The sequence below is a fragment of the Simochromis diagramma genome, unplaced genomic scaffold, assembly GCF_900408965.1.
Source record: "Simochromis diagramma unplaced genomic scaffold, fSimDia1.1 OVJJ01000131.1, whole genome shotgun sequence".
Classification (NCBI taxonomy): domain Eukaryota; kingdom Metazoa; phylum Chordata; class Actinopteri; order Cichliformes; family Cichlidae; genus Simochromis; species Simochromis diagramma.
In genome coordinates, this window is record NW_024387200.1 from 6,899,351 (window position 1) to 6,926,619 (window position 27,269).

Genomic DNA, 27,269 nt, shown 5'->3' on the forward strand with positions numbered 1-27,269 from the left:
CAGCTGAGGTGTAAAAAGTGAAGTTGTCGTTGATGTGACTGTAGTACTTGTCTTCTCTCTTCAGACACAAAGCTGACGCTGAGCCGAAAAGCAGGCAGCCTGTGCTCCTCCACGTTGGAGAAGCTGAAAGGCTTCACCTGCGGGGCTGAGCCCAGTGTCGTCAGCAGCATCACCCGGGAAGAAACAGAGACGGCTGATGCAGGTCAGGAAAGCAGTGATTGGTCTCCTCGTTGTGCTACAGGTCAACCTGAAACTACACACAGACTGCAGCATGCAGAAAGGGAGCATGAAGGTGAAGAGGAGGATGATAAAGAAAAGGCAGATCTGGGGTTGGCTGCTGCAAAACAGGTGTGCAAAAAGTAAAGTACCTGATAACACTGAAAAAGCAAGTGTGACTTTTTACATCGTAACAGATTTGATGTATTTTTATTTCTGCAGGGAGTTCACTTCTCTCAGTTTGCCAAGACAGGAGGAGGAAAGTGTGCAGAGCTGGGTCCTCCATTGGACTCTAGCACCTCCTCCAGGCGTTCAAAGAGCATTTTCACCCCCCTTGAGCAGCAGGTGATCCAGCTGAAACAGCAGCATAAGGATGCTTTGTTGGCTGTGGAGTGTGGTTACAAGTACAGGTTCTTTGGAGAGGATGCAGAGGTGAGAACTAAAAAGCAGATGTGTTAGTGATGCATTTAGAGGGAGTTTAAATTTAAACTGTATAAAATATAAAAGACATATCTTATGTTTTAGACGATTCTCTTCTTTCAACACAGTGGCTCTCTGCACCTGATTTGTGTTTCACTGATCGCTGAAGGACGTTTTGTTTGTGAACAGATTGCTGCAAAGGAGCTGAACATCGTCTGTCATCTGGATCATAACTTCATGACGTGCAGCATCCCCACACACCGCCTGTTTGTTCATGTCAGACGGCTGGTGTCTCACGGACACAAGGTTTCTGCTTTATCTTTGACTTTATATGATTACTGTTTACTAATTGCAAGCTGCTTAGGCTCATACTCTGCTGGCTTTTTTATTGTTTTAATTTATAGGTCGGAGTGGTTAAACAGACAGAAACATCTGCGATCAAAGCGTCAGGGGCCAACAGAAATACTCTGTTCACTCGTCAGCTCAGCGCCCTGTACACCAAGTCCACTTTGGTGGGAGAGGGTATCCTTATAGATGATGAATGTGTGCATGTGTTCTTAAACAACTTTTTATCGTCACTCTTTGTTTAAAACAGTTTCCTTGACAGTTTTTTTAAAAGATGTAAATCCGGTCTGCAGACTCGGGGATGTGGAGGAGGGGGGCTGTGATGATGTTGTGTCGGACCCTCCCGACAGTTTCCTGCTTTGTATTAGTGAGAATTGGGACAAACTGAAGAAGCAGCTCACTGTAGGCCTTGTGGTGAGTTTCACAAGTGAATCCATAAATCCCACCTGGCCATTAGGCTGATTGTTCTTCAGTTATTCTGTGTATAAGAGATGAAAATCAAAAATTTAATTTAAAAGTAGGGTTACCCCTTGGCTTTTTGTTCAACACACATTAGGGGACTGTTGTGTATTATTAATATTATTATTAATAACACCACACACTCACTTGTAGTGAAGAAGAAATTGTAAAGAAATTAAATCTTGATTAATAGCTCACTTAAGACAAAAAGTTACTTTAATAAAATTTGAACATGCTTTGCCATTTTTCAGTTTATACAGTGTATAACTGTCAACTTGGAGCTGTAGCTGCACATCTTTGACATCATCTGATTCACAGCATGTGTTTGTGTCTGCAGGCAGTTCAGCCCAGCACCGGCGACGTGCTTCTGGACTGTTTTCCTGACGGTCCCTCTCGCTCTGAGCTGGAATGCCGTGTCCTTAAAATCAACCCTGTCGAAATCCTGGTGCCCTCCGACCTCTCAGAGCAAACCGAGAGACTCCTGCACAGCATTACGAATGCAAGGTAATATGCTGGGAAGACACTAGAGGGCAATATATACCAATTTATTACTAAAACGTGCTGAAGCGCTGAGCTTATGTATGTGTTTACAAAGCTGTATCTGTTTGTGAGTTTGCTGTATTTCATTTTGCAGAATTAGGTTTAGGTTTCCCCGGGCAGGCAGACGGTTGTTTTATTTGAAACTCCTCAGGCTCAGTCTGGATGAGGAAATCAATGTCGGCTTGGTTCTCAACACTCTGGATTTCACTGCAGGGATAAACAGGATCCAGCCGAGCCTTCTGTATTTTAAAAGATCATAGACTGTCTGTCCCATAAAATGGTCATTTTATATCACTAGTTTTATTAAAAGAAAAAGACAGCAGTTACACACCTGCCTACACATATTTAAAGTTCTTCCTCCAGTTCTGTCGTTTAAAAGATCAAGTTTCATAATGTGTTTTTTAATGGTTCTTTTTGTGTGTATAACTAACATGAGGCTTTGGTGGTTGTAATCAGTTTAAACAAGTGCTTTACAGTTTTCCCTTTTCTCATTGGTAGGCTGGCTTCTTGTGAGATCAACACAATTTGGACTTTTCATCCACCAGAATTTAGTAGAAAAATACTCTTATAGACACATAAAGACCATATTTTTATTGGAAAACAGAAATATATTCTGTTATTTATGCAACTCGAAACAGATGAAGACGCAAGTTAGCCTCAGAAAAGTTAACAGCATCAGGTTCGATTATTCCAGCGATTAGCTCATAAGGAGCATCAGAATGTCTTGAAGGTCTTGAGCTTCACTTGAAAGCCTTAATTTAATGTCTGCAGGCTCTTGTATGAATCACAAGAACAAAAAAAGGAAAACTGAGTACATTTGTCCTTTTATTAATTGGCAGACCAACAGCACGAGCAGCAACGGTGACGCTGAGCTGAATGTAATCCATAAACCTGTTGCCTCCCATTGCGCTGCCATTCGACTCCTCTTTGCTGACAGTCTGGAGCCAGCATGTTCACACCAGTGGGGAGGAGATCCTCTGGAGGGAGCTTGTGATTGCATTATGCTGTGAAAATGAAACGAGATAGTGGAAGGGAGTGGAGTGGATTAGATTAGCAGAGGATGATTGGATAAATGGGAGAAATTTCTGCTACTTTCTTTTGTTTGACTCCTTGGCTGGGCAGATTTCTCATTACCTACTCTTTTATAATGCTAGAGACAATTTTCCTTCCTTTTTCACCACCCTCAGCTTGAATTTAATTCTAGACAATTTAGTTAATCTGTATTAATTTCTCTCTATTTCTCTTGGCTTCCTTTTTTCAGATGTCCATGTTGAGTGATTATAGTGAGACGGGCCTGTAAAGGCCAATTCAATTATTGTGTTTGAACAGCTCTGCTGTCTGGCAGTGTGTTTATCAGAGACAAGGCTCTTCTCACTTTTCAACTTATGACATAAAAGTAGAGTGCAGCTTTGTCTGTTAAGATAAGACAGATTTATTTCATTTAATGCTTTTTTCTTCACTGACAATACTTCTCAGCCCATCACAGCTTTACTAATAACAAGTTCTCCAGTATATTCTTCTTTGCAGTTAATTTTCTCAGTTAAATTCATTAGACCAGAATAATTATACATAAATGCATAATTGATATTTTGATTATATCATGTTGCGGTTACAGTAAATACAGTAAAAATACTAAGGCAAGGCCCACACTGGTGAGCAATTTTAACTGGGTTTTCTTGGTGACAGTGTGTGTCTCTGGGGTGGGCTGATGAGATGGAACCCCTGGCAACAGGATTTGTGTCTATAGAGCGGCTGATAATGAGTCCCTTTGAGGATGGTTGTAGCTAGGTGAAGTATTAGCTTGCTTTATTCACGCAGAGCCTGAAGTCATGAGTCATGAGTCTGGATCAGAGCAGTGACGCTGATTGAAGCGACTAAAATGCTCAATGTCAGATGAGCATAAATGTTCTCACTATTTGAAAGATTTTAAGTTTAAGTGCTTGGCTGCTGGTAAGATCACAGTCATGTTTTAGAAGGGGTCCAAACAAGCAGACGTACACTGTGCATTTTTAAAAGTGTGTATGTCCATTTCAGTGGCTGCTCTCAGAGCTTTGGATTCACTTTGCAGTAATAGATTCTAGAGATGTACCGAGCCGATATTACGTATCGGTCCGATACCGACGTAAATCACTGGCTCGGATATCAGAGAGAAATAAGAAATGTAATCCGATCCATTAAATATCAAAAAAGCACCTCACAAAATTTGTAGCCTGGGTACCAAACCGGCATTTCATCTCCGAGGAAGTTATGTTAGGAAGTTATCCCAGAGAGAAGTAAAGCAAGTGTGTAAGTTCATCTCTGAATGTTTGTAAAGCATTCCCGCGTTAAACTTAACAACTAATATATGGAGCGACTGCCTCTTCTCTCTCCCTCCCTCTCCTGCTGCTACTTCAATCATGAAACTGATTAATGATCAGCTGATCGGCTTTTCTGTCGCGAGTCTGTCTCTCTTCTTTGTTTTTGGATCACTTTGCACCAGAAAGAGGAAACCAGCGGCTGAATAACAGCAGAACGTTTAAGCTTGATAAGCTGTTGTTAGATTTTTTATTTAACATTACTTTCTACACCAGGATCTTTTTCTATGTAGCTGACGGCTGGTAACTGTGCAGGGGCGGATCTAGCAAAGTTTAGCCAGGGGGGCCGATAGGGCATGAACGGGGAAAAGGGGGCACAAAGACATACTTTTCTTTCTTATTCTCATTTAAAATGTGTAGCTTTTAATAAATAATTATCTGAATCGTACACCCAAAGTTTTAATCTTATGTAAAATGTATAGAAGTCCATTACTGCATAGTACTGTAAGTCTATATACCTAGTAAGCTATAGTACTTTTTCCTTTGGGAAGGTACCATCTGTGCAGTCTGCAATTCTGTTGAAGAAAGATGTTGAATCTATTTAATATTTCTTGAAAAATAATTTATTTCTGTGCATTTTTTTTCACACTGCATCAAATTAAAGTTGATTACGTTGATTAAGTATCATAGGGTGGGGAGTGGGTCCCTATTTTTTTTTTTTTTTGCTGGGAGTTTGCAACCCTATTAGTTTGGTTGCTTAATATTTCTGCTAAGTACTCTTTAAAATACCAGAATAGGGAGGATGGTGCAGGTTTACGTTTATTAGATTGATCAGTTTTGCTGAACTATGAAATATTTTGGGTGCAGTGTATTTTTTACATACAGGTATAACAGAATAGCTTTAGTGTTGTTGTTTATTTAAACTTGAGTATGAACCTATACAAAATGCAGCAAGATATTAAAAAAAGTTTTATTGATTTAAAAAACACACTATATGGGATTCATATCGGTATCGGCAGATATCCAAATTTATGATATCGGTATCGGTATCGGACATAAAAAAGTGGTATCGTGCCATCTCTAATAGATACTAATCTGAAAACTTTAATCTGCATGCTATGCATGTTAACCTCTGATCTGTTGGTTGTAACCTTCTGCTTTTCTGCTTTTCATTGATTTTTCACCATCACGGCAAACTTGGCATTACCACAAGGCATATTTTACCAGTTTTTTGCTGTGGTGTCAGGATGGTTTTGATGACTTTGTCAGGTTTTCCTCTGTAGTGTCAGAGTTGGGATTTCAAACCCTAACTCTTTTTGTCTGCGTGAAGTGTCTTTAGGAAAGATGCTAAACCCCAGGTTGCCCCTTATGCTGCCAGTGGGGTGTGCTTGAGAAGTGTCCATTTACCATCTGCTGCTATTATATGCTGCTTACACAATACTGTGCAAGTTGTAGTCCCAGTATCAAAAGTAGCATTTTTTTTTCTCGTACAGTACATAAACAGGGTTTTCTGTGAGCTGATGGTACCTACAGTATAATTTGTCTACACTAGTGGCTCTACAAACAGCAGTGTAATTTTGACCTGAAATATTTCAGGATTATTGGATATTTTATGATGAAACCTTAATATAATCTTTCACACCCCAGAAGATCAGTCCTAAAGACTCTGATGATCTGTTAACCTTTTAGCCAGGAGCCCATAAACTTGATTTTTGGTGATTTTGAGTTAAATTCCTCAACAACTGTGTATTGTTAATACACCAGTAGACTAAATCTAAACAAAGTTACCAGATCTAAAGAGTGTAGCCAATGTGGAAGTGCTTTACACCTCAATTCTTTCTAATGGCCAGCAGGGAGTGACTTCTCCGCTTGAATAGTTAACAGTTTAGTTTCTTGTGCCCTATGTTGACACTTTCCTGACATGTTTTAGCTATGATCTCAATCAGTAGCTTACAGTCTTACTGAACACAACATGTTAACTTGTAAATTGCGGTCACCAAATTGATGACAGCAAATGAAAGCTTAGCAAGAGGCTTCACAACAGGGTTTGCTGCTAGCCAGCTGCTAATGTTTCAGTTGTTATGCCCATCTTTTATATACAGTCTCTGTATGACACACAGACATTCATAGTCCCCAGATAATGAATCATAATCACTTCGATGATCCTCTGACCTTTTCTTTTGCACTATAACCACATCAAAATTTTAACTAGTTTAGTAAATGAGTTTTTTACGTTGTTGACCTGGTTTAAAAATAATAGAATGTTGACGTTTTTTCAACTAGATATCAACCTCAGAACGTTATTATTTACATTTTTGGCATAGGGGTATCAAGCCTATTTTAATTCATGCACCACATCCAAGAGATGAAAATGGTCACATTTATGGATTCATCCACAAATATATGTTAACAGCCTAACATATTTTAAGATAAAAAGTGCAGTTTCGGTAATATATCATTGTTTTCCATATTCACTCAGACTTTTATTGTTACAAAGAAAAGTTGCTGTTGTAAATGAAAGAAACTGCTCTGTTTGTATGGCTTTTAGCTTTAACACTCTTGTTCAGATGTGGTAACACACATAGTTAATGACTTTGCCCGTAAGAACTGGCAATAATTCTTATGAAATTACCAGTTTGGACAACCACTCTTTAGCAGATTTATTCTTTACAACTTGGGACACAAAACTTATAAATACAGCCATCTTTATCTGCACACATTTTCATTTGAGCCCATGCAGCAGACTCTACTGGCACCTTCAGGCTGTATATTTGACATCCTTTGTTTAGTTTAAAATGATAAGAGCTGCTGCGCTGGCTGCAGACTCTTTCTATTGTTTAGATGAAATGAAATCCGATCCAATCAAAGCTATCTGTAATTTAGATATCAGCTGAGTCGAGACGAGTTATGAAGAAGTCAAACCCCCAGTTGTTTGTTTCTTTACAGTTTCCTACAACCCATCTTCACCTTGGTGGGTCCTGTTAGGGATTCTGCAGAGATGCAACACTGCACTCTCATCCGAATCGATACCTGCAGTTGTCGCTTTTCTTGTAAATCTCAAAATATTTTTTGATTTTGAAAAAAAAAAAAGGTTAAGGCTGTGAGTTGTACATTATGTCGTCTATTGATCATTTTACATAATCCTTACTCCCAGTCCAAACAGTAGCTGAAGTGAAATATGATGAAGTAAGTGTGTGTGTGTATGTGTGGGCATTAGTCCAGAGCCACGTGTTTGCCTTGGTTGCCCTGGCAACAACTGTGCAGACAAAGTAACAGAGTCCTTGAAAGCAGCAGTGCCAAAAGAGTGAATATAGCAAAACGGAGATCCTCCGACGGATCTCCGTTTTGCATCGAGGAAATGCAGTGAAAATGTGCTCAGGTGTGTGTGACTGAGGTTTGCATTTCTGTGTATAGAGTCTAGTTAAACAAAAGGATGGCTGGAACATGCAGTCCAGCTATGTGAATGTTTTTCTCTCAGAGGAAGATGTTCTTGAAGTCTTGAGCGTCCTTGTATTTCTTTATACTTTTCCAAAGAGCCAGACTTTCTTATAATTTATTAAAGTGGTCTTGAGCTATAGTTCTCCAGCCTCTCTGAATGGCTTTCAAAGTTTTTCTTTGGACTTGGCTGACTTTTCTCTCATTTTCAATTTAGTTCTTGAAGTTGACCATTTTCAGGGAATGTTTTTCTTGATTGTTCAGCCACTTAACACCAACCAATGACTCAAAAGCAAAAATTAAAGTCACCAAACTCGATGGATGAAACAGTTGTGCCTACGCATAACAATATACCGAAGAACCCTTTTGACCCTTCAGCTGATCCATCTACTATTGACTGGAATCGTCATCATAAATGGGCTCAATGGCTGTTAAGGAGCCATTCTTAAGGAAGGGAATTAGGGAGAAAAGGCTGAGCTATGCCAAATTATAGAAGGACTGGACTTACAACTACTGCAACAGGTCTTATGAACACAAATCTTCATCGATATGCACGGAGATGGCAAAGAGAGACATGTAACAATTAGTGTCTGCAGCAAACTGTAAAACATGGTGGAGGTGTGGTTAAGGGATGCATTTCAACCAGTGGTGCTGGGAATCTTGTCAAAATTGTTGACATATATGGACAGAAAAACACACAATTGAACACTATCAGTCTGGGATTGGCCTCCCCAGAGTTCTACTTCATTAGTAAACAGTGATTATCTCAAAATAGAGCAAAACAAAGGGCAGCTAGCATCCAAAGAAAAGCTTTGAATCTCCTTTGAGAAGCTTGGAGAACGATTCCTGAAGACTGCTTAAAGAAATTACACGCAAGCTTGCCTTAGAGAGCTCAGGCTATGTTGAAGAATAAAGGGGGTTCATACCAAATATTGAATTTCAACCTCATAATTGTTTAGACTTTGTGTACTGTGTTTCCATTTATGTTTGTACCTGTAACAATAAATCACTGCCCGTGTTTCTCATTTCTTAAGAGAAATGTTAAGAAATAATAGTAGTTCAAGACTGTTGCACACAGTATTGTATATATTCTTTATCTCTGTATCTGTACAGTCACTAATCTCTGATATTAATGCTGTTGTGTTGTTATAAATAAATAAAGTTTGTGATTGTTTTCCTTCAGCGCTCAGGCTGACGACAGAGTCAGAGTGGAGAGGAGGGACAGCGCTGAGTTTGAGTTTGCCTCGGCAATGAACACAGTCACCTCGTTCTACTGTCACATCCAGGCGAAAGGTGTGTATGGTTGTGTCACTGCAACGCTTTTATTTTTCCTGTTACACTATGATCGCCTCAGTTACTCACATCCTGTCATTGAGAGCACAGTAGATGTGTCTGAGGAGTGGGCTCATGACTCATGGCTGTGTGTTGATGTTGCATGTTTTTATGTGTGTGTCCGCCAGGCTCTCGCTCTCTGTCGAGCGTCGCGTCCCTGGAGAGCCCAGTGATCAGCTGTCTGGGGCCGCTCATCCAGTACCTTCAAGAATTCAACTTGGAGCGAGTTCTTAGAAGTGAAAGGTACATGAAAACAAACATTCAGCAACATAGCCTGCGACTGGATTCATCCATTGTTTCCACTGAGCAGACAAAAATATAATTTTCAGGTTTTAAAATTCTGTTATCAATCATTTTTTGTAGTTTTAAAGCAAAAATTCTTAAGCTAACATTCGTTGGTTTCCATTTTGCCAGCTTTGGTTCTTTTCTTCAACTTTCGACCAATCAAGACAAGATATTTGGATATGTCACTGTAGAATCTGGGAACGTGTTGTGGATATTTTTTTTGGTTCTGTTCTTTGACATTTCAGATAGATACTGAAAGATCAATCGATACATTAATCTATACTGAAAACGATTGTTATTTCCTTCCCTGGTTCTGGCATTTCCTAGGGATTAACAGGTTACGTGTAACAAAAAGAATGACAGTATTGTTTTATTTTAAATCTTATTTTACATTTGATGTGAACACCAGTGTTTATACACCAGGAAAGGGAAAATAATATCTTATATTACTTTAATCCCTGTAATAGAAACAAAATATCATCATGCTATATTTTTATATGAGCTTGTACTTCCTGCAGCTCCTTCCGGCGTCTGACCTGCGAGTCGGAGATTATGACTCTGAGCACTGGCACTCTCCGAAATCTAGAAATACTCAACAATCAGGTAAATATTCACATCTGAGCTGGAAGTCTTCACCACTGATTAAACATAACAAAGGGTGATGGCTGTCTCTATGATAAATGGTTTGCACTGCACCGTACAGTATAGTCCTCTGGTGTGTAGTAATCGGTAAACGGAAACATCTGCACCAGATTTTCGTCTGGCAGGTTCAGCTATTTGAATCGCATTGGCCTGGCCATCAGCATTACACAGCGTGTAAACATTTCCCTTTCAAAGCAATGTTGTTGGTAGTATATTTTAAAATGTTTTGATCAAACCTTTACATTGTTAGCTTAGTAATCGCATTGCAATTGGCTATCATTACACCAGGCAAAGTCAAAATTTGAAACTTGTGTGTCTTTTGCTTTGATGCTCCATTTAAATCAGTCTGTAGTTGTTATGTCTGCTGTGCAAGTTTGACTCACAACCAAGCCTCAACACCACTGCTATAGCTATTGAATAACGATACACTGCTCAAAAAGGAGCTGTAGGAACTGCCAGCATAGTCTCAGCACATGAGGCAGGGTGTTGTAAGGCCCCAGGATTAACCCGGGACCTACTGCACCAACATAAAGTCTGACAATGGGGCCAAGGATTTCATACTGAAACTTAATGGCTGTTAGGATACCATTGCTTAACCTGTAGAAGTCTGTGTCCCTCCATGGACATGACCAGCACTGACCTATCACCGGTCATCCTGAGCGATGTTATAACATTTACCACAGCTTCTCAATACCAATCGGGTTCCACGGTGCTGGGCAGTGAGTCACTCCCCCATTCTCTTGAGATTGTGCTGTGAGACACAGCAGACCTTCTGGCAATGACATGTATTGAAATTTAATTGACTTGATGCTACACACTTAAAATGTTTTTTTTTTTTAATACTTTTCTTAAACAACAAGATGTGATGAACATTTCCTGGATTTGGCTCATTAAACAAAAACTATACCTGATTTAAATTTGATCAATCATTGTCCCATTGTCTGACTGGAACTACTGGTCTTTTTAGATTGGTGCTTACAAATCCTGTTTTGTCGCCTTGCTTTTGCCTGATTTTCATTTAAGAGAAATTGAGATGAGGTCTAGATTGTGGTGATTGGTAAAAAATAAAAAATCAATTTCCTGTGTGCAGGTGCATGATAGCTCTCCAAAGGAATAGACTTCACTGAATCCTATTGCTCACCAAATGGTACAATATTGACAGTCTAACCAATGAATATGGGGGTTGTAGGAGGAAACTTAGCAAGTTCAGAGGATGCTTTGTCTGTGCTTGAACCCTTTTTGATTGAAAACCTCTAAAACCTGGTCTGTTGTAGAGACCCAGCTATGATCTTTCAAATGAAAGGAAGACCACTTGAAAAAGCACCCCCCCCCCCCCCCCACACACACACACAAACACAAACAAAAAATATAAAAATAAAAGGATCTTTGCTGTTCACTCAAGTTTGAGATCCAAGGTGTAACTGCAAGTGGAAGTTGATATAAGAACTCAAACCAGCGTTCCTCCCTGTCCAGGATGTGTACATCCTCATCATTGAAAGAGTGTCCACTGGCCTGTAGGTGTAAATAGACTGTGGAGTCCTGGCCTGAAGAGTTAGCTCTTCTGTGTTGCTTTACTTGAATCAACCTTTTTGTTACTCTGAGCTTTAATCACAGCTGCACATGGTCATCTGGCAGGTGTGTTGATACCGCCCAGATTTAACGACTGAAAAATCTTTTTAAGGCTATTGAGATTGTTGTTAGAAAATTAAAGATCTACAGTCAGTTATAGTTACACAAACTGTAAAAAAAATGAATGGATAGTTAAGTTAAACTGACATTTCAGCCATAACAAAAAGTCTCTTTCGGTTTACTTGTGTGTGGGTGACGACTCAAAGGTTCAGCATGACTCTGCTGCTACGGCATTTGCGTCACGTGTCACATATGGAGTTCAAGATCAGCTCCAGCCTCCTACCATGTCTGCTAGTGGCTTACACCATTTGTTCACCTCATATTTCCTTCTCCTTACTATTTTTTTTTCTTAGAATATGTTGGCAACCATTAACGTACATTTAAGCTTTTTTATGTGTGCTCTTTCCATCACAGACAGATGGTAGTGTGAAAGGAAGTCTGTTGTGGGTGTTGGACCACACTCGCACTCCGTTTGGAAGGAGACTAATGAGGAAGTGGGTGAGCCAGCCCCTTACAGACCTGCAGTGAGTATAGAATACCCTCTGACACGTGATGGAGCATGATTGTCAATACCGATTCAGCTTCAGTGTCCGTTCTTATCATTTAGTTTTTCAGTGCTTCAAAACTTTATTTCCATGCAGCTTGGTCTGCGTTGTGAGGCTCTCTGGATCACAGAACCACAGTGAAGGACTCTGAGGCAGCACTAATGCCACTTTCATGTCACATGTGATAACTGGCTCATATTAGAACGATGCCTGTGATAATCATTTTCAGGCACTGTGGCTCAGTAGTTCATACTGTTGCCACACACCAAGAGGGGTCACAGGCTTCACATTTCTCCAATTGTTCTGTGTGTTTCCTCCAGTAGCTCCAGTTTATCCTGCCATCAGACACATGCTGGGTTAATTTTTCTGTCTCTGTGTCTCTGGCCAGGACACAGGCTTACAGCTAGGATCGGTCCCTGGGAATTGCACACAGGCTGCTCACTGTTTCACTTATTAGGATGGGTTAAATGCTGGCAGTAAATTTCCTTATTGGATTTAACAAAGAATGATATATAATAGTATGTAATCATCTCATAAGTATGGTTTTAATTACCTGACATGAGATAGATGTGAGATTTTCAGGCACATTTGCATCTCCCCCCCAAAAAATATATGATTTTCCTCTTGAGGATTACATGACACATGACGAACGGGTCTTGAATCTTGAATCTCCTGAGCTCTTTCCCCCATTAATGCTACCCTGACATTTAACAACCTCCCATGTACGCTTGATGACGCGTTTTGACACCTCATTGTATATCAATAAAGATGTGGTTTGACAACTATTAGAGTAGTTTCCAGGTTCCAAGAGTCGCTGCACAGGCGGAGACCACCCTCAAACTTCTAATGCACATCCACTTATTTTGTTTTATAAACAAGCCTGAAATATTTTAAAGTATCCATCCATCCATCTATTCGCTTCTGCTTATCCTTTTCAGTCTGTCGCAGGGCTAACACACAGAGACAACCATTCGCGCTCACATTCACTCCCACTTGCAATTTAGATTGATCAATTAACCTATCCCCACAAACTGCTTTGGACGGTGGGAGGAGGCCGGAGTACCCGGAGGGAACCCATGCAAACATGGGGAGAACATGCAGAAAGACATGACCCCAGTAAGAAAGACTCCGGCCTGATGGAATTGAACTCAGGAGCTTCTTGCTGTGTGGCAACAGTGCTGCCCTATTTTTAAAATAGTTTTGAAAAAAGTGCCAAGGGTTATTCCCAGTAGGTTTTAAAGCTGGTAATAGAGTTAAAAGAGTTAGTAGATTGCACTTACTAGGAAATGTCCTCCAGACTCATACGTAAGGAACAGCTGTTGGAGCACCTCAGTGCCAGGACCGGTGTTTGTCAGGAGCATCTGCTCTCACCTTTTGCTGTACTTTTCATTCTGGTGATATAGTGGAGAACGTCTATGCAAGGACAATGGAATGGCATTTATGGACATTGTGGGCACAACTGGATGATCTCGACTTGGGTGATGACCTGGCCAGATGTAGGCGATAACTGCACACCTGGCATCAACATCAGCAGGAATAGATCTCACTGTCAACAAAGGCAAAATAAAGATCATGAGGATTAGGATGGAGCACACTAGCCCCATCACAGTAGCAGGACAGCTCCTAGAAAAGGTCAATTCCTTCACCTAGCTGGGGTGCATAGTGAACACACAGGGTGGAATGGATGTGTGAGGCATGCCTTTGTTAATAATATTAATGTTTGCTTGGCGGCCTGCATCCCAGTCCAGGACTCACGACTGTGATGAAAATTATAACCAGCTTCACATTTTCATTTATTTATTTTTTTTTGAATAAAATAGCTGATCTCACATATAAATATGTAAGTGTTGTTTGGGAGGATATATGGCAGAGCAGCTGTTTCTCTTTTTAGAGAGACTGTGGTGTGAAAATACATACAAATGTGTTTTGGAGGTGACTTCCTTAAATAAAAGCACTACTGAGGACACACAGCGGTACCTCTCCAGTTCTCTGTAGTGTTTTTAAGTGTGTGAACATTTTCTCTGTGTGTGGTCCTCCCTCTGCCACTGGGCAGGGATTATTGCTGTGGATAGAGCACTGCTTTCAGATTATACAGATAGGTCCTCTAGAGACTTTCAACATGAATAAAACCCAGATTACTCCCAGGTACATTAATTCCAAGATACAGAGCACAGCAGTGCATTGAACAGACACTTGTGGGCATGTGCACGTACACACTCGCACAATAGTATGATCTGTGATGTCCGATTTATTACATCACTAAGCTTCTTTTGATCTGCTTTTTCAGTCCATTTTTTTCTGGATGCTTACGCTTACAGAAAGGCCTTACTGTGGACTAAAAAGCATTTCAGAGGACTTTAATATGAGGCTTTTTCTGCATTTTATAAACAAAACAGTTTCAGTGATTTTCATCATTTCCTTAAATCCACAGCTTTAGTAGTTCACCTGGCCCAAATGCAGAATTTTTCATTTTCCAAATGTTTAAATTTAATAAGCATATCTTAATCTTCTTAGCGTCAACCACATCTACAGAGGTCAAAGGTCTTGTAAGGTCACTGGGGAAATGAAGCTACAAGCAGCTGTACCTTCATGAGTGCTGGTTTGTGCAGTCGAGGGATTTTATTTAGGCCCCGTAGATGTCTTCAGCTGAGCGCTCTTCAGTCTTCAGTTATTTAAAGTGACTTTACACGTTAAAGAACTGTGACTGCAGTTCTTGGTGCAGTAGTACAGGTTGCAGTCACAGTGTTAAGTTGGTGATTTGGGTATTGGATTAACGTTTTCTATGAATACTTGTATCTTTTAAACATTTGGTCACCTTTGTTTGCTTTGAATGTTCTTGAAAATTTGACACATTTTTAGACGTAAGGCGCAAGTGTGAATCTACATAGAAACTAATCAGGGACACTTTGGCGCTTATTTGTTTCATGTGTAAATCAACTTTAAGGAAACCCATTTATCTCAATCAGGGCTGATTCAGCTTTCCAAATGACACGTTTCTTTTGGCGATGATGAGCCTGATGAGAACATTTACATTTCTTTCAACTCTTTCTTATCCTTGCTATCTTCTTAATTTCTGCAAGTCTTTTCTTTCTTTCTTACCTTTTCTTTCATGAAACTGCAGGTCTATATCCGAGAGGCAGGATGCGGTGCAGGAAATCCTGGAGTCGGACTCGCTGACTCTAAATTCCATTCGATCCCTGCTGTCACGTCTGCCAGACTTGGAGCGAGGCATCTGCAGCATATATCACAAAAAGGTAAAAGAACACAAATAAATAACTTGGATAATGTTTATTATATTTTATCACAATTTTTGTGGCATCGTTATCGAATCCTGTAGGATACGAGAACAGGCGGGTTTAATAAATGGATGATAGTTTTAAAATTAGCATCGTTAAATAATCATCTTTATATTGAACAAGACAACTCGGATCATAATTTTTGCAATAATCCTCCAGCTCTAACGGCAGGGGAACAACATTTGTGAAATAATTCCTCGCGTTGGTTTGCATAGAAATGAAAGGCAAGAAGATTTTCTTCTTTCTTTCACTGACATTTTCTCTGTTTCTCTCTCTCTTTTTATGGCACGCTTGATTAACAGCAGGGAGCAGCCTCCTGTGTGGCGCTTACCTGATTGTTTGACACAGTCTCATTTCCCATCTGACCCATTTTTGAAATGTCAGAAGGCTTCATCTTCTGTGTGTGTGTGTGTGTGTGTGTGTGTGTGTGTGTGTGTGTGTGCGCGTGTGCGTGTGTTTGCAATAATGAAAAAAGACACTTTGTTTCTGAGCTTGATGTCTTGTTTCATGTTCAGCTTTTGGATTCCTTCATCTGTTGCTGAAAGAAAATGATCAAATGTCATTTAACGCACACATACACTCAAACACCCACGCATACACACACGCAGCAGACACACAGAGGGGCCTTAATTGTCATTTTGCCCATCTGTAGATAAATGGGCCTGTGTGTAATGGCTTGTGTCTCCACGGCTCCACTGACATAATGGGAGAGAGGGCATGCCTGTGGCCTCTAGTAGCTGCCTGTTTGGGTCCATAAAAGAGCAACACGGGGGCAGGAGCATTAAAACTGCAGCATGTGATTAATACCATAAACCACTGTCACTGTGACCTCTCCTTAACCCGAGGGTCAAGACTTGGTACTATACAGTAACATTGCTAATGGCAATAGAAGGTCAGTATAATCTACATTATCACTGATTGATTACTCATTAATTCAATTTAGTCTGAAATGATTGGCACTTTTATTTTTAAAGACGCAACACTGATCTTGAAGAAATATAAGAAGTTATTGATTATAGGCTGCTTTGTTTTCTATACTGTGGATTATCAGTGATTCCCAAGACAGCTGCCGTTTGCAGATAATAAAATGTATCATTTGCTTCTTAATAGATGCTAAATAGCACCAGCCAAGTCCTGTATCTACATTTCTATTTTTTTATTGTGTAATACAGCAAATATAGTATGATGCATATTGAAGGGTAGTGTTTTATTTTCTTGATGCTTTGTTGTGAAGACGTGCAGTCGGTGCTGCTTGTAGTGAGTGGTGTTTTCTCACAGCCTTTGGATGTAATATATGACTATTCTTTAAGCTCGGCTGCTGGCCAGCGCGGATAAGATTTAATGATGTAATCTCCCTGCCTTACAGAGTACCCTGATAATACAACACTCTTACAAACATGAATATACAGTACTGTGCAAAAGTCTTGAGTCACGAGTGGTTTCTTTATATTTGCTTCCAAAGAGCCAGGCTGGTTTTTTGATAGTGGTCTTGAGTAATAGGTCCCCAGAGTTTCTGAAGGTCTTTTAAAATTTTTACTTTGATCACGGGTTGCTTTTTCACTCATTTTGATTCCAATCCTTAAACCTGACCATTTCATGAAGAATATTTATTAACCCTAACCACCTAAAGATAGAAAAAAAGCACCCAACTCAAGTGATAAACCAATATTGCATCTATGCAACAAACACAACTTGGCAAAGGACCAATTTGAAATAGTTTTTTAGCCACTTTGGTATATACTTAGTAATGTTTTTGCTTGTTTTGTTGTGTTTTTTTGCACATCTTTCCAGTCTTCTACTCAGGAATTTTACCTCATTAGTAGCAGTCTTTCTCGCCTGGGGCTGGAACTGCAGACTTTGCTACCAGCCATGCGTTCCCAGATCAGCTCAGGGCTACTTCGAAGCCTTCTGTTGGACACTCCAGACCAGCTGATTCCAGCCCAAAGCTTCCTAAAGGTGCTCAATGAAAAGGCAGCCAAGTAAGTATCCAGCAGCACAGGTGTGGAACTGACAGAAGCATAATTTAGATTGATTTGATGTGTGTTGGGTTATTATATTTTACTTAAATGCAAAAAATATATATCTGTTAAAGAGAAAATGAATTCTCAACGGTGCAATCAGAAAAACAACACAGCATCATAAAACTGGGCTGACAAATGTAAGATATGGCACAGTGGGAGATGCCTGCTGTCACTCCATAAATGTATGACCAATAGTTGGCATACAGTATGAGAGAGGAAAAGGCCTCCTAGTGTCACATGGACAATTCTTTTCCTCAGTTTTCATCATTGAAAGGTCAAGCTGACCACAGGCTCATCTCTTAGAAAATGCGCTGCGATATATTACCAGTAACAGTCACATTTGGACTGTGTATTTGTGCAGGTCAGGGAACAAGACGGAGCTATTCTCAGATCTGTCTGGATTCCCAGTGCTGCAGGAAAGAATGGAGCAAATCCAAACTGTCCTCCGTGAGATTCAAGACCACCGCAAAGACATCCGTCTGATACTAAAGGCCCCCGCGCTCGAATATACGACTGTTTCTGGACAGGAGGTGTGTGTGTGTGTGTGTGTGTGTGTGTGTGTGTGTTGCTGGAAGTGAAAGAAAGGTGGGAGGATTGATGGCCATTTGGGTGGAAGACTCAGCAACAGTGATGGTCTGATGTCTGTGTTTTTGTGTCTGGTTGCCAGTTTTAATCAAGAGTGACACATTATTTTCCCTGTCTTCTCTGGTCTTATTTATCAGTTCTCCTCCTCTTTCTCCTCTGCCCTCAGTTTCTGATTGAGGTGAAGAACTCAGTTTCATCCATTGTTCCACCTGAATGGGTCAAAATCAGCAGGTCAGCTCACTCACCTCTGCATTACAAACAACACTTACATGTACTATTTATTTTTTTTTAGCATTGATTTTAATATTCATTGTGTGATGTCAAAAATCACATATGACTTATCGAACTTGGATTGCACAATAGAAATATTGTTGGGCAATTTTTCTAAAATAAATGCTGTAAAAAAATTATTTTTCCCATAGCACATTTAAAACTAAAGCGCATTAGACAAAAAAGAAAAAGAGTAAACAAATAACTAAACAGTGATCAGAAAAGATTGAGAAGGAGACCTTAATGATGAGGGAGTATTTGAATGCTGCACGTCGAAGACATTTGAAGGTGTGAGACCATCTAAGGCTTTAAACACAAACAGTGACACTATTTAATGGATTCTGTGATGCACAGCAGACCAGTGGAAGTCTGCTAACATCTGAGCCAACTGCTGCACTAAATGCAGAAGAGATGATTGACTAACTCCAGTACACAGTGTATTACAATAGTCCAGTTTAGATGTAACATAGGCATGTTTCCCTTAGCTCTATTGAGGAGTTAGCATATTTGAGCTTACTTTTTTTTTAAACTTTAGCACTACTGATTAGAGCCAGACTGATGTATTGATGGGCTCATATTATCTGATGGTATAATGGCCAATAAATGAAAATTTGAAAAGTAAAGAAGAGACGGAAAGCACACTTCAACCATGCTATGAGTGTTGTCGTTGCAAATAACTGCAGCTTCCCTGTTGGCAGTACCACAAACAACAATCAGCTGATTCAAGCAGGGTGTAAACAAAAAATTAAATAATTCAGTTTAAGAAATCAGAGCATTCTGTTTATTTTTGTGTCTTGTTTTGGGATTTTTAAATGACCAAATATTAGCATTAATCTTTAAAATCCTGGGTCCTGTTTAAGATCTGTTTCATTTACACTCTGCTACAATTTTTTCTTGTTTGTTTGTTTTTCGAGCAGCATATGAATAAGAAAAAAACAAACTGTTGCACTGATTTGCAAAAAGCCCAATTTTAACTAAGAGTAGTGAAAAAATGTGAAATGTTTTGTTTTTTGAAAAATGATGCTTAATTTAACACACTTGTGAAACATTCAGCCTCTCTGGGATGCTCTTTGTAACTTACCATTTGCAAATTAACTAAATTAATTTTGAGTTGGTTCACCGGGTGTGTTTCATTTGTGACCCTCCCCCAAGTCTTTAAAAAACATTTTGCCGGTGTCACATTCAAAATGAGCATTTATTACTAAATACAAATCAAGTTTCTGAGTTTAAACATCTGATATGTTGTATTTTCAGTATGTATTGGGTAATTCATTTATGAAGACTGCTTTTCAGCATGAACATGGCACGGGAAGCCCTGAATCCCTGACCTTTGCCCCCAGAGGCCGAAACATTATGTGGTAGCCAAAGATTCTTAGATTGTCATATTATAAACCTTTGTCATATTGTAGGTAAGTGGTTTACAACGACCTCTGGTCCTTCAATGGGTTGCAAGATAAATGTGAGGATTTTCAAAAGTCCTGCAGCTGAATGGATTCTTTAGGGTCTGAACAGACAGATGGGATTGGCAAAAATGAATTTTTTGCTGGAATAATAAAGGTCCTTGGTGTTCAAGAAAGGTAGAGTGGTGGACAGATCAATATTATCAATAGTAAACCTATGAATTTCAGCCATCTGCAGGATGCCATTAACGGTCAGCAAAGAGCACCTGCAAGGAGCTTAATGGTTATGTTAATGTCATAGTCCTTTACAGAAAGATTCTGAGGGTCCCTTGAAATTCATCAGAGGGGACCGGAAGCTTTTGTAAAGGGGAGAACTGTGCTACTGTGAAATCCCAGACTCTAAAGTCACTGGGGCAGAGATAATAACCAGCAAAGAACAGCAAAAATTGGTTAACAGAGGGTGCTGGATGGAGTGGTATCCAATCAAAGAACAGGCGGGGGAATCTAGCCAAGGCACCAATAAGCAGATCATCACTAGGGCTTCACAATTCAGTGATCAAAAGCTGAGATGTTAACTGAAGTTACCTCATACTTTTGGGGAATTTTTCTGTGGACTTACAAGACAGAAGAATACATTTTTGAAAGTTTGTGGCCCTTATATATCTTGTGTTAAAACTAACACAGCATTTCTTAAAAGAACGTTAAACCTGAAGGAGAATATCCAGCCACCAGTTTGTCCCTGATGGGATCCACTTGAGTTATGGACAGAAAGAACAGTGATCTGAAACACCTCTGAATGGCTACATTAAAAAAAAAAAAAAAAGAAAAAAAAGATTTTGGAGTAGCTTGTCAAAGTCCGGATTTTAATCTGACTAAGATGCTTTGGCATTTTAATTTATTTATTTAAAAGGAACAGCGTATATTAATAAACATATCACTGTAAATATTCCAGAATTAGCCAGAGGCCTGTTTTTCTCCTGTAGTCCCTGGCAAGTCAACAAACAAACAAACAAAACACCCCATCAGACAAGAACACATACAATGACAACAATAAAATCCACAGTACAAAGAACAATACAATAAAACAGTGCAGGACAACAAATACATATGAAAGCATAAAACATCAAATATGACATATTAGCATAAAATGACTGATCACAGATCTGATTTCTCTGTAGCCATCATTTGAGATGTGTGTGATGAAAGATTGTAAATTCTCTTATTACAGCTCGCATATTATTCCAAATCTCACTACCTTTAACTGTTAACACCTGATTGCTACATATTATATGTCTAAGAGGCCTTTACTAGAGGCTCTGGTTACTTTTAATATTGATATTAAGAGTTAAGAATTCTGATATTCAATTTTAACTCAATGAGGGTGGAGCAAGTTCATGTTGGTTCTTATAAATAGGACAAGCAAATGTATTAATTTATTTATTTTTTAAATTTCAAACTTAAGCTATTGTATTTTTGAAGTATGAGACGATAATGGGTGGGGAAAAAGCGTTAAGATGTTTCTGCTGGTTCTAAACTAGTAATACTTACCATGGACCAATTAGTGCAACAGTATTCTATATGAGAAAAGATCATAGAGTAGAAAAACCTTATACAGTGGGGCAAAAAAGTATTTAGTCAGCCACCGATTGTGCAAGTTCCCCCACTTAAAATGATGACAGAGGTCAGTAATTTGCACCAGAGGTACACTTCCACTGTGAGAGACAGAATGTGAAAAAAAAAATCCATGAATTCACATGGTAGGATTTGTAAAGAATTTATTCGTAAATTAGGGTGGAAAATAAGTATTTGGTCACCTCAAACAAGGAAAATCTCTGGCTCTCACAGACCTGTAACGTCTTCTGTAAGAAGCTTTTCTGTCCCCCACTCGTTACCTGTATGAATGGCACCTGTTTGAACTCATCATCTGTATAAAAGACACCTGTCCACAGCCTCAAACAGTCAGACTCCAAACTCCGCCATGGCCAAGACCAAAGAGCTTTCGAAGGACACCAGGAAAAGTATTGTAGACCTGCACCAGACTGGGAAGAGTGAATCTACAATAGGCAAGCAGCTTGGTGTGAAAAAATCAACTGTGGGAGCAATCATCAGAAAATGGAAGACATACAAGACCACTGATAATCTCCCTCGATCTGGGGCTCCACGCAAGATCTCATCCCGTGGGGTCAAAATGATCATGAGAACGGTGAGGAAAGATCCCAGAACCACACGGGGGGACCTGGTGAATGACCTGCAGAGAGCTGGGACCAAAGTAACAAAGGTCACCATCAGTAACACACTACAACGGCAGGGAATCAAATCCCGCAGTGCCAGACGTGTTCCGCTGCTGAAGCCAGTGCATGTCCAGGCCCGTCTGAAGTTTGCCAGAGAGCACATGGATGATACAGCAGAGGATTTGGAGAATGTCATGTGGTCAGATGAAACCAAAGTAGAACTTTTTGGTATAAACTCAACTCGTTGTGTTTGGAGGAAGAAGAATACTGAGTTGCATCCCAAGAACACCATACCTACTGTGAAGCATGGGGGTGGAAACATCATGCTATGGGGCTGTTTTTCTGCCAAGGGGACAGGACGACTGATCCGTGTTAAGGACAGAATGAATGGGGCCATGTATCGTGAGATTTTGAGCCAAAACCTCCTTCCATCAGTGAGAACTTTGAAGATGAAACAAGGCTGGGTCTTCCAACATGACAATGATCCAAAACACACCGCCCGGGCAACAAAGGAGTGGCTCCGTAAGAAGCATTTGAAAGTCCTGGAGTGGCCTAGCCAGTCTCCAGACCTCAACCCCATAGAAAATCTGTGGCGGGAGTTGAAAGTCCGTGTTGCTCGGCGACAGCCCCAAAACATCACTGCTCTCGAGAAGATCTGCATGGAGGAATGGGCCAAAATACCAGCTACTGTGTGTGCAAACCTGGTAAAGACCTATAGTAAACGTTTGACCTCTGTTATTGCCAACAAAGGTTATGTTACAAAGTATTGAGTTGTATTTTTGTTATTGACCAAATACTTATTTTCCACCCTGATTTACGAATAAATTCTTTACAAATCCTACCATGTGGATTCATGGATTTTTTTTTCACATTCTGTCTCTCACAGTTGAAGTGTACCTCTGGTGCAAATTACTGACCTCTGTCATCATTTTAGGTGGGGGAACTTGCACAATCGGTGGCTGACTAAATACTTTTTTGCCCCACTGTAGCTGCATTTACTGGCAGTGATGATCTAATTTGCGTGAAATTGTGCAGGCTGACATTAATGTTTTTAGACCTTAAACAGGCCTTTCCTGCTCAAAAACCCTTCAGTGTGGCTGAATTCAAACAATTCTGCACAGCAAAGTGGGCCAAAATTCCTCCCCAGTGATGCGATATATTACAAACACTTGATTGCAGATCTTGCCTTCAGGGGTGTCACAACCAGTTTTGGGGTAATTACATTTTGCTACTGGGCCAGGTAGGTTTGGATAGCCTTTTTCAATTAATAAATTAAATCATCATTTAAAAACTGCATTTTGTATTTATTTGATGATCTGAAACATGTGTGACAAGTCTGCCAAGAAAACACAAAAAAAAGAGACCAAGAAAGGGGCAAGTACTTTTTCTCAGCACTGTCGAGCCTCACTGTAGGTTTGTGAAGTTTAGGATTTAGCAGGTGGCCTGCTAACGAATAATATGCGGTAGTATCAAGAGATCTTTCATTACAGTGTTATTACAGGATAAGACACAATACATATTGCAACACAAAATTACATTTATTTTCCATGTTTTTGCATTAAGTTTAATCTGGTCATAACCCAAGTAGATATGCAACAAGTTGCCTCTTTGTTTTAAGGGGGCACAGAATTACATACATGGTGTCCAGCAGTTATCAGCACTTGTGTAAAAGTGGTTTTAAATTAATTTCTTTTTAGTATACTACACTCCTCTTATATGCTAAAATCCAGTAGTTTAATTCTTCACTTCAGTCCATTCTTTGCCTTGCCTTCTGTACTTCACGTTTACCCCTGTCTCCTCTGCAGCACCAAGGCAGTCAGCAGGTATCACTCTCCTTTCCTGGTGGACCGCTACAAGAAGCTGCAGCAGCTCCGAGAGCAGCTGATGCTGGACTGCCAGAGGGAGTGGACCAATTTTCTGGAGTATGACAGACACACGCACGCACACACACACACACACACACACACACACACACACACACACACACACACACACACACACACACACACAAATGCAACTCAGCTGGAAAAAAAATCTGAAAACATGCCAGTCTGTGGTTCAGAGGTATGCCTCCACAGCTCTCAGCCTGCCAGAATTAGTCTGTTTTAGTCAAGTACACCGTCAGTGCTGTCTACTCAGAACACTTCAAAATCTCTTTTTCTCTCTCTCTACAGTCAGTTTGGGGAGCACTACCACACCATGAAAAGGGCTATTAGTCACCTAGCAACCATGGACTGTCTCTTTTCATTGGCTGAGGTGGCTAAACAAGGGGACTATTGCAGGTGATGTCCTCTCACGATGACCATAAATATTGATGCATGTGTTTGAGTATGTAAATTGGGTGTGTGCATGTGTTTTTATGTGTGGGATACACTGTATATGTGTGTGGTTCGGGGTCGTGTCGTGTCCTAAAGTCTCAGACAGGTTGTGTGTGGGTGTGTGCACCCCGCTCAGCAGTGTGCTCTGCCAGAACTCCAACATCTCTCCCACTCACTCACTCTTTGCCACACACACACACACACACACACACACACACACACACACACACACACACACACACACACACACACACACACACACCTTTATGCTGTGCTACAAATTTCTGTGTTTCAGGATTGCTTCTTCTCATATACCGCTACCTCCTGCCCTCTTTCCATTGTATTTGCATGTCCTACTTGTCGTTAGTTTCTTTGACTGGAAATGTTACGGTTTGTGTGTTAAAGTGGATATTGTTGGCTTTTTTAACCCATTCAACCAAGAAATCCTCTAATCCAACTTTAAAGAGACTCTATTAACCGAGAAAATGAGAAATAACTTAAGAAAGCACGTCAGACACACGGGAAAAACTAGTGCACTCCCACATTTGTCTGCAGCCTCACATCCATCAGTTCAGAATCCAGGGCTCCAGATTAGGTGATGATGACAGGAATCTCTGCCATGTGTGGTTTGTTATTCTCTTTCCATGTGGGATGTAAAGCTCCAACTTGTGACAGCCTCCCATCTTATGCCTGTACCCATCAGAGACCCATCTTTTGTAGCACTGCTAGCATAGTCCTCATCAATATTTCATTTGGTCTGAACATCTTCCTCTTTCGTCAGATTATGGCGCCCATCTGAGGGCAATCTGTGTTATCCTTTCAGGACCTGTAATAGCAATTCTTTGTTTTTATTCTATGGGTGATGTTGAGACAGGCAGTTCTCCTCTACTTTTCCATGTGTGAGCATTTGTTTGGAGGGAACAACGTGATTGCTAGGATGTCATTCTTGGTAATGCGCCAGATTCAGACCGTATAGAAGGGTGCACTTCACATTGCCGTTGTAGAGTCTTATACTATGTCTTCTCTTTGAAATGCTTGGATTTCTAGATGGAGCAGAGCACTGCTGAAAGCACCCTGTGTCTTATTGTGCTATTAACGTTTGTTGAGTGAACATGCCAAGATCTAAAGAGGCCTTTAAGGTTATTTAGAGTAAAGAATGTGGTTGTCAATGAGTCTGGCAAGCGATTTTCTGTGGAACTGGCTGCCCCAGCAAATTGAGCCAAAAAGCAGACTGTTTGATACAAAAAGAACCCCAAAACGTAATCAGCGGAAATTAACTCTTGCAGCTGGTTGGTTTCAGAGTGCATGTGTAAGAGAGGGACTGCACAAGCTGGACAAATGCAATGTGCACGGGAGATCTGCCAGGAAAAAGTATTTGCTGTCCAGAAATAACATTAGAGAAAAACTGCAATTGAACTATCAACATATAAGCAAAGCAACAGGACTTTTGGAATAAAGTGCTCTGAACTAATGAATGGAAGATGAAGAGGACGAGAATGATAAAGGGTCGTTGTAACATGAGATATGTTTGGCACAGACCACATAACGTTTCAGGAAAATGGTCCCATACCAGCTATGATGCACTGTGGGTTGAATGTTATGTTTTGGTTTTGCTTCACTGTCTCAGACTCTGCAGCTTGCAGTCATTGATTCAGCTATGAATTATGCATAATTTCCAAGTGCTTTGAGATAATGAGAGGCCATCTGTCCAAGAGCTGAAGTTGAACAGGAAGTGAACATATCAGTGTTGTAATAACCCTAAGAACACTAATCTACCTCTAGGAGGGGAAAAAATGGCTTGATCCACATTGAAGTGTTTTGGGAGGATTTGTCGATGCAAGAAAATGCAAACATCTTCCAGCTGAGGTCAATGAGTGGTGGACAATTATGCAAATAGCCAGCAAGAAGTTATTTGTGCTGAAGGAAAAATTCTAGTTTTTGAGCTCAAAATGTACTCAGTCTTTCAACATTAGAATATCCACATATCACGGATATGTGGATATTTTCTATTGAATAAATGATGAGAAGAAGCAGTTTTACTCTTGGTAAAGCAGATCTTCCCAAGTTTTCCCAAATGATGATCATTTTTGTTTTATTTATAGTTTTTAAAATAAATAATACAGTCAACATAATTAAGTGTTGTATTGATTTCCACTGCAATCCTAGATAGTAGAATATATTTACACAGTAACAATATTCTACTTGCAAAATCGCTAGCCCGACGTCCCGGGGCTAGCGATTTTTCCAGTCGGGCTACCAAAATCTATCTCTGCCCTGCCCGTCGGCCTATCGTAGGAAGGAAAAATATATGTCAATGCTTTTGCATTCTTTCAGAAATGTAGCTGGGTAATTATGTCATTGGCATCGGTGAGCCACTGTCAATATGTGACATATTGAAATCGCTTTTGAATTTGCGCTTGTTTTTTGCTTTCACTTTGCAATCGCACAAACTGTGTATAGAGAGCGACAGCAGTGATTGGTGAGTGATGATAATTTGCGCACCAATTCCTCTGACATCGTCTTATCAATCGTTAGCTTACTATGCAAACATGACAAGTGAAATCTCCCACAGCAAGCTTAAACATATGAGAGGTTGATCGCGCAGAGAATCGCTGACCGGTGTGTGTGTGTGTGTGTGTGTGTGTGTGTGTGTGTGTGTGTGTGTGTGTGTGTGTGTGTGTGTGTGTGTGTGTGTGTGTGTGTGTGTGTGTGTGTGTGTGTGTAAAAGCAGCAGGATATATATTTTAGTTCTGCTGAGCCAAATAAGACAGGTCAGGGTGAAGAAGTGACAGCCAAAGAAAAGCTTACCACAAAATGGAAAAGTTATGACAAATCAGACTATAAGGCAAAAAGAAAGTGCAGCTTTATGGTTTCATGGACAAAAGAATTTCTGTGGCTGCAATATGACGAGCTATATAACCGGGGCTGCACATAAGTGGTCCGCAGGTGCGCATTTGCTGTCAAAAAACAAAAAAAACAAAACGCGCACAAGATATGAAGTTGCAA

The 27,269-nt window shown here is 40.1% G+C and overlaps 1 protein-coding gene across 3 annotated transcripts in view; it reads left to right on the top strand.

The window, feature by feature from the left end:
- msh3 (mutS homolog 3 (E. coli)) overlaps positions 1 to 27,269 on the top strand; it is a 56,102-nt gene that overhangs the window by 926 nt on the left and 27,907 nt on the right. For 2 of the 3 annotated variants that reach the window (XM_040050503.1, XM_040050502.1), the window contains exons 3-18: positions 65 to 348; positions 439 to 648; positions 826 to 942; positions 1,041 to 1,158; positions 1,256 to 1,395; positions 1,778 to 1,944; positions 8,893 to 9,002; positions 9,170 to 9,284; positions 9,845 to 9,929; positions 12,012 to 12,121; positions 15,264 to 15,396; positions 17,230 to 17,417; positions 17,821 to 17,989; positions 18,211 to 18,275; positions 23,751 to 23,867; positions 24,120 to 24,227. In XM_040050503.1, the coding sequence (XP_039906437.1) occupies positions 65 to 348; positions 439 to 648; positions 826 to 942; positions 1,041 to 1,158; positions 1,256 to 1,395; positions 1,778 to 1,944; positions 8,893 to 9,002; positions 9,170 to 9,284; positions 9,845 to 9,929; positions 12,012 to 12,121; positions 15,264 to 15,396; positions 17,230 to 17,417; positions 17,821 to 17,989; positions 18,211 to 18,275; positions 23,751 to 23,867; positions 24,120 to 24,227 (2,236 nt within the window). The remainder of the gene's footprint in view (positions 1 to 64; positions 349 to 438; positions 649 to 825; positions 943 to 1,040; positions 1,159 to 1,255; positions 1,396 to 1,777; positions 1,945 to 8,892; positions 9,003 to 9,169; positions 9,285 to 9,844; positions 9,930 to 12,011; positions 12,122 to 15,263; positions 15,397 to 17,229; positions 17,418 to 17,820; positions 17,990 to 18,210; positions 18,276 to 23,750; positions 23,868 to 24,119; positions 24,228 to 27,269) is intronic. The other variant, XM_040050504.1, reaches the window with a different exon arrangement.